At 37.0% G+C, this 14821-nt stretch overlaps 1 protein-coding gene across 1 annotated transcript in view; it reads right to left on the bottom strand.

Annotated features, from left to right (window-relative positions):
• Positions 1–8088: 8088 nt before the first annotated feature.
• Positions 8089–14821, bottom strand: part of LOC149787628 (uncharacterized) — a 40499-nt gene continuing 33766 nt past the window's right edge. Inside the window, exon 3 of the mRNA XM_089975620.1 lies at positions 8089–9061. Coding sequence (XP_089831746.1) covers positions 8838–9061 — 224 coding nt within the window. The 3' untranslated portion in view covers positions 8089–8837. The remainder of the gene's footprint in view (positions 9062–14821) is intronic.

The raw sequence follows: 14821 nt of genomic DNA, 5'->3' as shown, positions 1-14821 counted from the left end.
TGAGTGCTTGACAGAAGAGACGGGATGAAATGCGATCCACCGGGATTCTTCCATCGTCATCATGATGGGTGGCATGGCAAACAGATCCAATTCCGACTTACAAAAGGCGTAAGACCCTCGGTGCATCATTTTCTTTCTTTCTTTTTTTATCTCTGCTTTTAAAAAAATCAGAAAAGTCTAAGTCTAGGACGGTTCTTCTTTTCTTGGTCTTTTTAGCTCTAGGGGTATGCAGTCCTCTGGAAGGGTATCTTCGTCGTCTCTTTCTGCCTTGTTCTTGCTGTAGTATCAAGGAAGCTGGAATGACTGACTCCGCAGCGTCCATGGCATTTATAGAAGTTTCTATTCGGCCCAAAATGTCTTTGCCTGTTTGATGCAAGACATTTGGCTGCTCTCAAGAAACCTTCATTGGGGTTTTGATTGTCGATGATGATATTTTAGAGAAATCCTTTGCCGTGCGTCAATGTGGCATCTTTCAAAGCGTGCATCGGTTTCAAAATCGGGACTACCGAGCGAAAGGCTGATTTCAGCATATCTGCTAAAACCATGTCCTCGCTGTCGAGCGACACCTTGGTACACTGGATATATGATTTACAACTCGTTAGAGAATAGTCTTCGAAAATAGAGTTTCACCGTGACTTTCCATTAGGAGAATGGAATATTTTTCCCCAGATTTCCTTTTATAGCAATGTTGACAGTGTCGATATACGACTTACTGACGGGTAAATAGTGAGGATGAATAAATTCGCGCTGAACGTGATAGGTATTTTCACCTTCTTGGTCACTGGTCGTGGTAGAATCCACTTTGAAAGGAATGACACGTTGGAATGGTACGGAGATGTGTCCCACTATGTTGTACATAACCACATCGGAATACACAAAGATCAAATCGAGTCCTTGGATCAGTTCTACAGGGGATCCACGAGCCCTGTCAAAATCCATATTAGTGTTGATCTTCGGACACAGATTCTGTGATACCATCTGTGCATGTCCACCCAAAGTTTCAAACTACCATTGAATCTCAGGGACAACGTTTCGGTATTCTGACATTTTATCAGTTGGAGACGAGGCACTTTATGGTACTCAATCTTAACACCTTTGTTTACTCATTCAGGGCTTTGCCTAACGCTGTATCAAACCGGTCAGCAATCGTGTCCATCAAATGTTCACTGCTAAAATAATAGCCTGCCGACATTTTTAATGTGTAGATGCTGAATGACGAATTGCTTGCTGACTTTGTGTCACCTGAAAACCCGATTTTATTAATTTCTTCTTGCAATTAGACGTTCAGGATTTCAACTTGGAAAGCGTTTTGAGTTTCAGTGATCTTTTTAATTTGTGAACGGTAAATTATTTCGACCAAAGCCGCTTCCCAATGGGCTTCGTGATCTAATTAGATAACCTGAGGTAATTTGGCCGTGTAGCAGCACAAATTATTATTGGGAAACACCTCCATAAGACTGTCACTGTGTAACGTTAAGTAAAACTGGTTGTTGTTGTTTATAATTCCAGAGTTTTGCGACTGTCCGAGGGAACTGGAAGTCAGAGGAATGTCTCCGCCCAAAATGTTGTTGATGGAGTGGTGACTGACGCTGGACGCAAGATTGCTGTTGTTAACGTTCCATGAGTATTTCAGGGAAGGATTGGGAAGAAGGTGACCGATGCAACTGCTCAGTGAGATAGTCCACATTTGTTTTCTCCTTGTTGAAGACTCAGATTGGCAATGGCCGCAGCGATGACACAATACACCACAAAAATGTGGCATAAAAAGACGATTTGCGTTTTGGGCACACGTTCTCCATACCACACCCACAAGGGTAGCTTTTGTAGATCTTGCAGAGAAGAAATAGGTGAAGGAGTGCTCACCGCGGTGGTAGCGGTTGAGGTTGCGTTGAAGGGCATGATGGTCACTTCATTTTATAGTCAACGACTTGCGAAGCGTCGATCCAAGAATCAATACTGGACGGATATCCTTTCCAACGTACTTTGACTTGTTTGACAGCGTTTTCCCACTTTACGGGTTCTTCGTTCAAGAATGGTTTCAATGTCGTACACTTCGTCTTCGTGTTTTGGTCACTCGTTGTAACTCGGGGAAGTTAAACGTTCCTTTCAACATTTTACAGTTCATGTCTTCCAATTGATAGGCGGCAGGATGACAGTGGCACGAAACAATTCGGTGTTCCAGTTGGGTAAGTAACCTTTGTCGAAAGTGCGTTTGGTTTTGCCATTCTCCTGCTGCCAACACTCCACCTTTCTTGGGGACAGCCACCGTCGGGTACTTACTTAACATGCATTGAATTTCAATGATCACGTATGAGACCTTTTGACTCTAGAGGTCCCTTTTATCTTCCTGGTCCTTTTTTATATTCCCAATACTCCTCTCAGCATCGATCCTAACAACATGGGCAAAATTCATCCGCGTTCTACCAACATCTTCTTTTTTTGACCGATACGTATTTTCTTTTTAACCATTTGGCTAAGTATTCTTTCCGATGTGGAGACAAAGGTATCGTGCCTTTCGAGGCATTCAGGCAACATTAACACTCGGTATCGACAACGTTTTTTGTAGGCTATTTGAATGTGTTGTTTTCGCTTGGGTGAAGTAGCTTTGGACATGACAACCAACATGTCCCAATCTTTGGCTAAAGTAGGAGGAAGGCCTTTCCTTTCCTTTCCTTTTTTTTTAGCCAGAGAGTGGTGTGCACTTTTCCTAAGGGATATGTTTGGGCGTTCAGGATTACATCCTTTTCCACAGGTCTTTTGTATCCTGGAATGCGTCGCCACTGATAGTCCTTACGTCGTATCAACTTGATGACAGGAATCACACGACGTGGAGGGGTTCGCAACGGATTAAATTGGGACAGTTCTTGCTTGGACAAATCCAATAAACCCTGTAACATGCACGATCTCTCTTGGACTTTGATTTTGGGGGAAGATAATTTGTGAGAAGCTACCACTGCAGCTAAAGGGGAGATGGGTGTCACCGCTGGATGAGAAGTTCTTGGAGTCTCGGGTTTCTATTGCTTCATCAAATGAGGAAGAACTGGTGTCAAAGTGGGCTTGGCTGGCATAACTAACAACGGAGAAGCATAAGAACCTGCGACTTCTGGAGACGCGGTAACCGTCGTTGTAGGTCGTGGCCTCATGCGAGAAGAAGCTGTTTTCTATGGTCTTTTCTGGGGGCTTTTCTTTTTCTTTTTCTACAGGCTTTTCTTTTTTCTATTGCTGTGTCCTGGTCTTGACACAACTGCCCTTTTTTGGCTCTGGGTCAGTATGGCTTTCTTGGGAGAGGCTTGTTTCTTGGGGAGGACTTATGGGGCATTGGGATTCAATTTTAATAGGGAACGAATAATGACACCTCCTAGAGAACCGCTACCGCCATGTTTTAAAATGATTTGCTTTTTGCTTTAAGTGTCGATATGCTGATCGACCAGCTGTGTCAAGCCTACTTTTTTTCTCTAAAACAAACCTTTGGTTTGATGTGGAATGTAAATGATGCCTTACAGTAATTGACGTGCTGTCACCGTAAACGTTCGTACGACTTCTTTGAGACTGGCTTCTAAGACACGAGCACGTATGTGTAGATATTTTTCGCGACTGATGCCGTACAAGGAACGAATGAATTTGACGGGAAGATGAGACTGAAGGGACGTCATGTTGACGCTGTGTGATACAGAACCAAAGTGTCCGAAGTTTTTATAGATCATTGTTGTTGTTAGGTCGACGAAGATGACGTGTACACGACAGGCCCTCCGTCACGGCACCATTGGTGAAACAAATTGTTTCGAAATCGCAAAAAATCGGGGGTAGTAGGTTTTAAATTTACGAGTAAATAGGTTTGTGGGGTTTGAGTTGCATCGTCGTACACATGAGTCAGCCAAGGCGTTCCTAATTGTTTGGCTAAGACATGCAATTGAGATTTATTTATCTCTAGGGCTTTTAAACAAGACCACGTAATGAGCATTGAGACTGATGGTGCGCTGAGCTTTACTTTGTTAAAACAAACTTTGGGTGACGTAAATGACACTGGCAGTACGATGATGTCTTTTGCGCATAAATCACAGTTAATTTCTTCTTCATATTCTTCTAAAATGTCGTCGAAGATGAACAAATGGGTTTCACTGGGGTCAGACACGATCCCGTCGTCTTCGCCAGGATTGCCTTCCACAAACACGAAAGAAACGCCTTGACTTTCTCGCAAGAGACTGTACGCTATTGCCACTCTTTGTAACTTCACACCATCCGATGAAGTGGACGATCGATCAAATGATGTTTATGTTCTATCAAACGTTTAACAAATTCGGTTGTGCCTGAACCGCTAGGTCCGGCAATTAACATGTTAAAGGGATGGCGAAGATACAGGGCCTCCCGACTAGCACAATCAAAGTGTTCGTCGATGACTTTGAAAGTGGAGGAAGAGGGAGCAGAGACAACAAAGGTAGCCACAGTGCAGGGAATGTCGCTTTTGACACAAAGACAAACAAGACAAGAGTTTTTATACTTTTTCTCAGGATACGTTTATTTCAACACATGTTTAAAATGGAACAACACGAAAGACAAAAATACATAAAAGCCAAATGATTAGGTACAGAAATAAAGTACACATCAATACGATCAAAGTAGAATATAAACAAGTCACTGTACAACATGTTCTTGGTAACAAAGGTGTCCTAGGGACAGCGCGTAATGCTTTTAAAGTCTCTTAGTGTCCTCCCATAATCAGTCTTGGTTTACGTTGGAAAAGAGCATAGTTTAAAAATTGAGAAATGATTTTGAGTTTGTGCTTCACTTGCGTTTTGACCAACTCTCGGTTAAAGTGTTCTCTCCACTCCACATGCAAACCATAAATGTTCTCTTGCAAAGTCTCCATCCAGAAATTACTGAGATCGTCCCACTAAAGGTAGGTAGTGATAATCCGGAGACCATCGAGCATATTCCAGGAATGCCGAATCTTTCTGCTCCCACTCTTAAAGGGACACACTGCAACTGAAGCACTTGACTTTATCCCCTTCGCCCAAGTAGAAAATCCAGATCTGGCTAATTCTTCGGGGGTAGGTCCTCCTAGACATTTAGGACATTGTTTTTTCTTCCCTCTGTGGTTTGTGGTTGTGTATGTGTTTGTGTGTGTCTGTGAGTGTGTGTACTTGTGTGTTTGTATGCGTTCGCGTACGATTGTGTGGATAGTACATATTGTGTTTATATGCCTTCGCGTACGTTTGTATGGATAGCATATTTTGGGTTTGTATAAAAATAGAAGAAACCCAAAGGCCCTTTTTAAGGACCTGTCATATACCCAGAATAGATTTGCTTTCTTGCCTAAACATTTTTTGCGCCGGTTGTATTGTTGTTTGCGTGATGGATTGATGTTCATCAATCTATGTCTATGTGTTATATATGCCTATGTCTCTGCTGTATTTGTTTCTCACTAGGGTAGAGCGTATTCAGGTCAGCCCCTTGCTACATTGGTGCCAATGTCCAGTATCGTGCATCATCTCACATGTTCCATTCCTATTTTTCTATACAACAACCCAACATTCCCTTGTCGCTATACATACCCAATATTCCCCATGTTTAATTCCCCTTGACGCTAAACGTTCCCAGGGTGATCTGAAAAGTCTTGACGCTAAACGTTCCCAAGGTGTGGGTCTTTAATGTACTTTCCATTGACACAAAAGTATCCCCTAACACCACTAATATCACCATATGGTTTTGTGAGGATAAAAGGAATACATTGTCTTGCCCAGAAATACACCACAGTTCTAAGCCGATTCCAGACACCACTCGTCAGTGTTTCGTGGAGCAAAATATTAATTATTCCAGGAGCCAACGTGGCGGATGGTAAATATTTGGTACATATGTAAATGCCTCCAATTTCAACCCATTTGACACTTAAAATGAAATAAATATTAGCATAAAATTGCATTTCATTGATACAAGTAATAACCGTATGCTAAAATCAGACTTTTATTGTATTGAATTTGTTATTGTCTTTGATCTTACAAATTAACGTGTATGTTAGTAGCCTATTAATGTAAAGACAGACTGACACACAGAGATAGATGGAATCAAAGCAAACTAATAAAAACACAGATAGACGACTTGTACTGATAAATTGATTGCCTTTTAAACAGCAATGTTTTTTTCTGAAATCCTTTGTGTCCATACACTACGCAGTTTATTAAAATTAAAATAGAATGGCCAAGGTAATTTATACTATTCATATTTTTCAACATCAATTTCTGTTCAAGATTCTTTTTTCTGGATGCAATTTAAACATTTTTATAGTGTTTTTTCTACCTTGTTTATTTATTTAATAAAATAATACAAAACATTATATATGAATGTGTGTGGGTGTGGGGGGTGTATGTATGTGTGTAAATGTCTGTGGGTGTGGGGGTGTGGGGGTGAGTGGGTGTGGGTGTGTTTCGTTATTCAGGTCTCTTGAAATCATTGTTTGATTCTTTCCTGTACGTTGTGTCCGTCTCACGCCAAAATAGAAAATAAGTGTACTGGAAGACAAGAAAAGAAATTTGTGCTATCCCCTTCAATATGACGTCCGTTTGCGGTTATGGCAGTAGGTTTTCTATATGCTCCCTGGTTAACATGCATGCATGTATACATACATACACACATACATACATACATACATACATACATACATACATACGTGCATTCCGTCAATACACAGTTGTTTATAGTCAGTCAGAAGTGCGTCGGAAATGCAAGCATGTGTAATTGTATATGATATAAATAAAATATATGTAGTATAGCATGTACGTTTTATCTTTGATATACCATTTCTTCCATAAATTTTTCATTAAAAGAAAACTCGGCAAGCCTCTTTCCCTTTAATGAAAAATGTATACATCTCGTGGTATATCAATGATACAGCGTACATACTATATATATATATATATATATATATATATATATATATATATATATATATATATATATATATATATATATATATATATATATATATGGAGTACAAATGATATGGCGAATAACAGACCTTTCATATGCACTAAATCCAGCAACAGCAAGGGATCGCGTGTGTCAGGGATTGATTAAGATGAATGCAATAAACTTACAACGAACAGTGCAAAACTAGTTTCTACCTAGCCAAAGAGCTTTCGACTCTAAAATAGTCCTTTTCAAAGGCAAATATAAAACAGAGTCTAGACAAACAATAAATACAACCAAAAAAAAACGAAAACTTGCACAGTTTAAATAACTATTTTACTGAAATAAATGCTTGAAATTGTTGTTTCGACTAGCTGGCCTCATTTTGGCTGTTGATGTGAGTACGCCAGATGACCTTAACATATACTATTCGTATCGCCATTCTAGTAATGTAAATTGTTGTACGCGTCAATCATATCCCAGATATTTCATTTTTTTAGCATTAATTATAGGGTAGTGAGTGACTAATGAGCAAAATGGGTAAAAATGTATTTAAATGGAAATGTGCTGGCTGTGGAAAGATGATTTTATTTGCGCGTGATTGTCTTTTTCTAGTCTTCTTGGTTTAAAAACTGCTTGGTTTCAGTTTTCGACGACGGTGTATACAGTAAAATTCATTTTCTTTCCTGTTTCGGAGCTCCAGCTGGGTTTGCTCACAATTGCGTACATCCCCGACTGGAGTTCTTGATACATATACATGCTTATCGCGAAATATTATATTTTGCTCATCATGTAATATATGTACGGTTCTCCTTAATGCCGTTTGATTGACAAATCGCTACATTCAAGTACGGTTAAATAATCAGACGTTTTTATTGGCATCTCTATATTTCCTTCTATATATCTTCCATAAAATGAGTACATCGTTGAACCACATAATTTGTACCCATGACGCAAAACATTGATATAATGAATGAAGACAGCGCACAAAAATAATAAATTATTAAAGGTTTACTAAACTTAGACTTTATGCCTATCTCTCTATCTATCAATCTATCTATCTACACACACACACACACACACACACACACACACATATATATATATATATATATATATATATATATATATATATATATATATATATATATATATATTGGCAAGCTTAGTAGAAAGGCATTTTAAAATTGTCTAATATATTATCTATACCTATAAGTTAATTCCTAAATAGTTTTATTTGAACAATTATATTACACCAGTTAGTTCTTATTTGCACACGCTAAGTTACAACTTGCGCATTTGTTATAAAACAGGACACGTTTATACAAAAAGCAGAACCCTTTGTAATTTCTTGTCAGACATTTTATCCTTGAATTTCTGATGGAGAATCTTCCATTTATGGCGCCATGGGCTGTATAAATAATCATGCCTTTAATATAATCATAAATCAATTCTATTTGCATCACGTCCAATACAAATTACAATTATGCTTGACATTTACAAATGCGTATAACAGAAAAAGTCTGTAAATATTCCAACTTCAAAAACGTTTTGATTATATGAATGAGCGTAAGACTGTTAGATCTATGGATACTCTTAAATAATATTTGGAACTGAATATAGAATTGAACCTCATTATTGAAACCATTTTTGATGTTTAGCATTATTCACGTTATATAAACATTTAATATTCATGCCATTCTTTCTATTAAACTATAATGCTCACATTTGGAAGGGTTTTGGAATACCTATTCTCATCATATCTACATACTAATCATGCATATGTAATGCCCTGGTTAAATATGAACAGTACGATAACAAATGCATGGTTGAAAACAACATGCTAGACTGGTTTGTAAATGTTACAATTTTTCATAGCATATGCAGCGTATTTACTAATTTTAGCATCAAGCGCAAATAGTAGGCATCACAATTTACGTCTCGATCAAATGAACTAGGTACACTAGAAGCAGTCCAATACACAAGATGACAGCAAATCCGGTTTTCGATATAGTACCATTACAGTAATCTGTGCTGCAGAAACAATACAAAGCAGTGAAATTTTCTTGCGATGTCCAATAACGGCATCCATTTGTTTCGTTGATCCCTCGAAGTGTGCCAAGTTGGTAGCAAAGTCTAATCACACCAATGAAAGTTCCTAAAAATAGTAATAGAACATTTTGAGAATGTCGTTGCTTATCCAGTATGTTAACATAAGTTCAGTTCGTCACGGCCCAAAAGGTTAAAGAAGATGATACTAAATTCGAAGTATACCCCAGAAAAAAATACTAAAAGTCGATGAATTTGGTGCTTGTTATTTGGGATGGGTCAAAACTTACAAAAGACGTTTTAGACAATTTTGAAGTAGGAACCTGTCTTCGTTATAAACAAATGAAAATCTATCAATATAATTTTTTAAACAAAAGCAGAAAAAAACCTCATAATTTATGCTTTCAACAGTAACAGACCATGAAGTCGGGAACATAAATTTTGTTGAAAACAGAGAAAATAATAGACCAGTGAAACAACAAATAAAAAATAAAAAACCAAGAGACCCATGAGAAAGAGCAAACTAATTAAAAAGAGCTAACTATTGTAGGCAGACAGTTTACACATATAAAGCCTCATCATTTTACAAAAGGCTTTTAACCCTGATAATAAGTGGATTGCTTTGGAAGTTTTAATAAAACATATATATCACCAGTAGAGACGCTTTAATCTTCACAAAATGACAATCAATTATGATTTCCATTGTAACTTTGTATGATGGGCCGACCTTATCCAAAATCATTGTCAATTTGTTTAAACAACTATTTCTTTTTTTTGTGAGGATCATTATCTGAATATGAATCAAGGGCATTGTACTTTTATAGCTAGACTATATAATGATTGTCATAAGTTTTATTGTAATTGTGGTTCTTTTCTGTTCTAATTATGACTAAGATCCTCAGAGAACATTGCAACTTTTACCCTTATCCGCGGATTCCTTTTACGTCTTAGTTTAAAATATAAATCCTGTTTATTTGAAAATTAGTCATTCTTGCTTTAAGATCTTAGCAGAATCTATTGTATTATTGTTGTGTCAAAAATTAATTTGGGCTCTAATTTTTTATTTGAATTATTTAATTCAAGTGATTTACTGCTGAAATACAAAGTGCTGCTCAAGAATAACACTCTTCAGAATTGGAGACTTTGTATTTATAGTGAAATTGCAAATAAAGATGTATTCTAGGATTATAATATTGGGATCTAACAAAAGACTGTTAGCCCATCGCCACGACACTTGCACGATACTCACAGAGAACAGCAGCGCTGACAAAACTGAAGCCCATCTGGAACGACAAGAACATCGCACTCAGTTCAAAGGTCAGACTGATGCATTCATTAATGATCTCCATATTTCTCAACAATTTTGAATCATGGACTATAACAACTGAATTAGAGAAAATGATGCATGCTAAAAATATGAGATGTTTCCGAAAGATCCTCGGCTTCACACACGAAGACGATGTCACCAATGAAGAAATACGGCGAAGGGACAGACAAGCCAGTGGGCCTCAGGAGTATCTCTTGATCACAGTGAAAAAAAGTAAAATGCAGTGGTATGGGCATGTCTCATGATCATCACGACTTGCCAAGACAATCCTGCAAGGCACTGTACAAGGAACAAGAAAGAGAGGCAGGCAGAGAAAGAGGTGGGAAGATAACATTCGAGAGTGGACAGGCTTGACATTGCGAGACTCACTGAGAAAGACGGAAAATAGAGAGGAATTGCGGAAGCTGGTTCATCGGTCTTGTGCGGTGCCAGAACGGTATACAAGACTACGGGACTGATGATGATACTGAATCATTAACCGGTTGACTCCTTGAAAAAGGATGAATTGCTCCATCTTGCCAGGCAGTATGATCATTTTAAAAGGCAAATGTTTCTTTAACAAAGCAAAAATAAAACAATAGTTTGGTCCAATATTTGGTGGAAACGACTGTTTCGGATATACGTGATTTGTGTTTGATTAGTGAGCCCTTATTTGGCTCTAAGTTGCAAGTTCTGAAATGAAAAGTAAAATACACGAATGAAACTGAGTCAAGAAAGTTCCAGCTTAAAAAGATCAATTGCAATTACAGAAGGAAGAAACACAATTTCAATTTTGATTAAAGTAATTAGAGCTGGCACGTGAAATGCAATCCCACACCTTTAATACAATTTCAAATTTTGTTGCTACTAAGAAAATGGGTTAGTGGCCTCTTTTAAAGAAAAAGAAGTCTTTAAATCTTGTCCTCATTTTGAGAAGGAAAAAAATGCTGAAATTTTAAAAGGGGTATGAGTGCTATGGACTCGGTTATTACAAAGTGCACTTTTTGGCAAAGCTCGTGACATCTATATCTCTCTGTAAATACGGCAGAATGTTGATTACGATCTGGTTAAGGAATATATCTTGAAGGGTTATAAGTTGGTACCTGAGGCTTAACGAAAAACGTTTGCAAGAAAAAAGAGCAATTATTTGATAGGTGGTGCTTATCCAATAAATTTGGTCAAGAGTAAGAAACATAGAGAGTTCTTAATTGTTAAAGATTTCCAGAATGGCGTCCAAGGTTACATTAAGACCCAGCTTGATTAGCTTATGTTCAATACTTTATAAAATACAGCTCGTATATCAGAAGAGTATTCCTAAGCTCATAAAATATTTTGTCACTAAGTAATCCACTCAGAAGTCTTCTGCTTGAAACCTATCTCAGCCTAATACGAGCACTACCAAATTTCAAAATTGCACAACATTTAGAAATTAAGCTTCTGATATGACTGATCAGATGTGTTTATCTCTTCCTACGTGATCCAATTGCAAGAAGAAATTACAAGTTATTTCTGATTCCTACAAATTGAACAATTAGCAATATAATCAAGAGAGACCTAGACTGATTTTATTATGGAGAAATATGAACATACATGTCGAAGGGTTATACATAACTCATTGTTGATTCTGACAATCCTACCCCTCTTAACATTTTCAGGGACACAAAAGCTTCTCGGTCTTGTATTACCAGATACTTTGCATTTCTTCAAAGAAATCATCTTCCTATGAGAGTGGTCTTATTCAGGGAGTAGAGTGAGGCTTTGCTAATGTTCTTCTCCATTTCGTAAATTTGTCATCAGACTTAGTCTCAGGACCGTGACAGTCGGAATAGTGTGATCTTTACCTATTGATGGCATTCATTTATTTACAGGTAATGACCTAGGTTGAGATTGTGGTTACTCCACTTGTAACTGACAATCGTTGCTTGGATCAGAAAGTTGATTCTATTGAAAAAGAAATCCCTGATATATAGCCAGCTTGTGCAGTTAATAGAGCCATGGCAACAAAAGCTCTTGAGAATGATGTTGATCAGTAAATTATTCCATTAGCTGACTTTCTTACCAGTCAGGTTTTAATGAGGATATACTTGCTCTTCGTTTGAATAAATCAAAAGGCATTGATCATATTGACCCTCTTTTCATTCTCTTTACTCTAATTAGGGTGAGAAATAACAACCTCTTGTCATTGTCATTGGACAGGAAAAATGTCATGAGATTTCCTGTTTGTTTCAGAAGACTATTCGCGAAACTGAATCCATAGAATTACCTGTTTGTTATTTTGTTTAAAAATGGGGTACCTATGAAATCATGAAGACTACCTGGGGTACCTGCTGGTGACGAGTAGTTGGTAAATTATTAAATTGTAGTTTCAACTATTGTTTCGACAGGAAATTCTCAATCTAGCCAATGAAATGCATGCCTTTGCCTGGCCACATAGGAATAAATTAGACTTTCACAAGATCTCGAATAACTTGTATGTTCAACAATTAAAAGTGATGTATGTAACTACTTTAGATCTTGTCACACTTGTCAAAAGGTATGAAAACCCAATCAGAAGATACATAAGGCTCAGTTTCAACTATTGCTGAATTTGATGAACCTTTTAGCAGAATAATGGTAGATTGTATCGGTCGCTTACCTAAGACGACGTCAGGCAGCCAATACACAATAATGTGTGCATCTACAAGATCCCCCGATGCAATTTCTTTGAGGAACAGTTGAACTAAAATAATAGTAAAAGCTGTGATAAGACTTTTTTACTCAGTTTGGCCTGCCCAAATCTGCCCAATCTGATCAAGGGTCAAAGTTTAAATCTAGAATTTTCGAATAAGTTATTCATAAATCAGACATCCAACGATTCAAGTCAAAAGGGATATTAAGGTAGAACAGAACTACACCGGAGAGAACATTTCAGTCTGGTGATATAGGTCTGTCTTTTAACTCATTATTCAAGATTTTCTTCAGATTACCTATTATGGACCTTATAATGTTAGAAAAATGAGAAAGTTAAATTACAATATTAGTAATCCTGGGATGTAAAGATATTAAAGGAAATGCAAAATATGTCACTAGATTTGACCTTATGAAAGGATTCTGGCAACTTCAACTGTCGGAAAGGTCAAAGGTAGTTTCGTCATTCGTGACTCCTGACGTAGTTTATCAATATAAAATGATGCCGTCAGGGTCGAAAGGTTCGCCTTGTACTTTTCAACGTTTAAAGAACATTAGTACATCTTGTCTAGATAATTGTAATACTCACATCGACGTGGTCACCATCTACAACCACACCTAGAACGATCACCTTTCGGAAATACTTTTGACAGACTCACAGATGCAAATATTTGACAACTAATTTATCCAAAAGTGAGTTGCGTCGCGCTTGTGTTACATTTCTAGGGCATATCACCGGACCTGAACAAGTTAAACGTTAAACATTTAGATGGAAAAGGGTATTTCTGAATTCCCAGAGCCTATAAGTAAAGAGCAATTTATTCTATTTTTGGTATGGCTGGATATTATCAGAAATTTTGATTCAATATTTCCATAATTGCTGAAACAATGAGAAAATGTATTGTGTAAGAAAACAAAGTTTCATTGGTCTGAAAACTGTCAGGAGGTTTTTGATAAGTTAAATACCATACTTAAGAGTGTGCCAGTTCTTATAGCTCCAAATTTCAGTTAATCATTTAAAACGTATATTGATGCAAGTGATGCCCGGGTTAGTGCAGTATTGATTCATGGAGACACAAAATATGTAGGTCATCCAGTGTGCTATTTTTCTAAGAACTTAAATAAGCCCCAGGGAAGGTATGTTTGGCTTTGATATTGGCATTGCAGCACTTTGAAGTCTATTAGTTCAGCGTTGTCTCTGATTACTGTGTTTAGCGATCACAGACCACTTAATTTCAAAACAAAAAACCAATTATTTTAAGGTTAGTTTGATTTTGCAGGTATACAGTATTGACATCAGTCTCGTAAAAAAAAACAAAAAAAATTAAGAGGTGACGCACTTTACGTGAATAGAAATATGATATATGCTTCATGTATAATTTGTATCATTCACAAGATTTCATCTTTTGTAATTTGTTATCACATGTATATTCAGCTAATAGTAACAAGAAAGCTTTATTGGATAAATCTTATTTTTCTTTTTGAGGGGAGGTGTTATTTATATTTAATTTGATTTGTTTGTACGCTAGTTTGTTTAATTTATTTGCTATTGATAAGGTAACACTGCATGTTGGGTTGACCTTGTCCAAAAAACTTTTTTAATGAAAATCATTATCTGAAGCTGAGTCAAGGACATTTGGTTGCTTTGATAGCTAGACTACGTGATGCATTTTATGTTTTCTTTTAATAATTTTAGTGACGAACGTTCTAATAAATAATAACTATGATCTTTCTCGAACAATGTATTTTTTTCCCTTATTCGGGTTTCTTGTTACCTCTTGGTTTAAACTTTAAATCTTGTTTATTTGTAAATACGTTATCAATGCTTAAGACCTAAGCAGAGTCAATTGTATTGCTTTTGTGTCTAGAAATTCACTTGGGCTGGAATTTATTTTT

This window comes from Sinohyriopsis cumingii, chromosome 11 (assembly GCF_028554795.1).
Source record: "Sinohyriopsis cumingii isolate HCF-2022 chromosome 11, ASM2855479v2, whole genome shotgun sequence".
Classification (NCBI taxonomy): Eukaryota; Metazoa; Mollusca; class Bivalvia; order Unionida; family Unionidae; genus Sinohyriopsis; species Sinohyriopsis cumingii.
The sequence above is the reverse complement of the archived record's forward strand: the minus strand, read 5'-3'. Positions and strand labels throughout refer to the sequence as shown.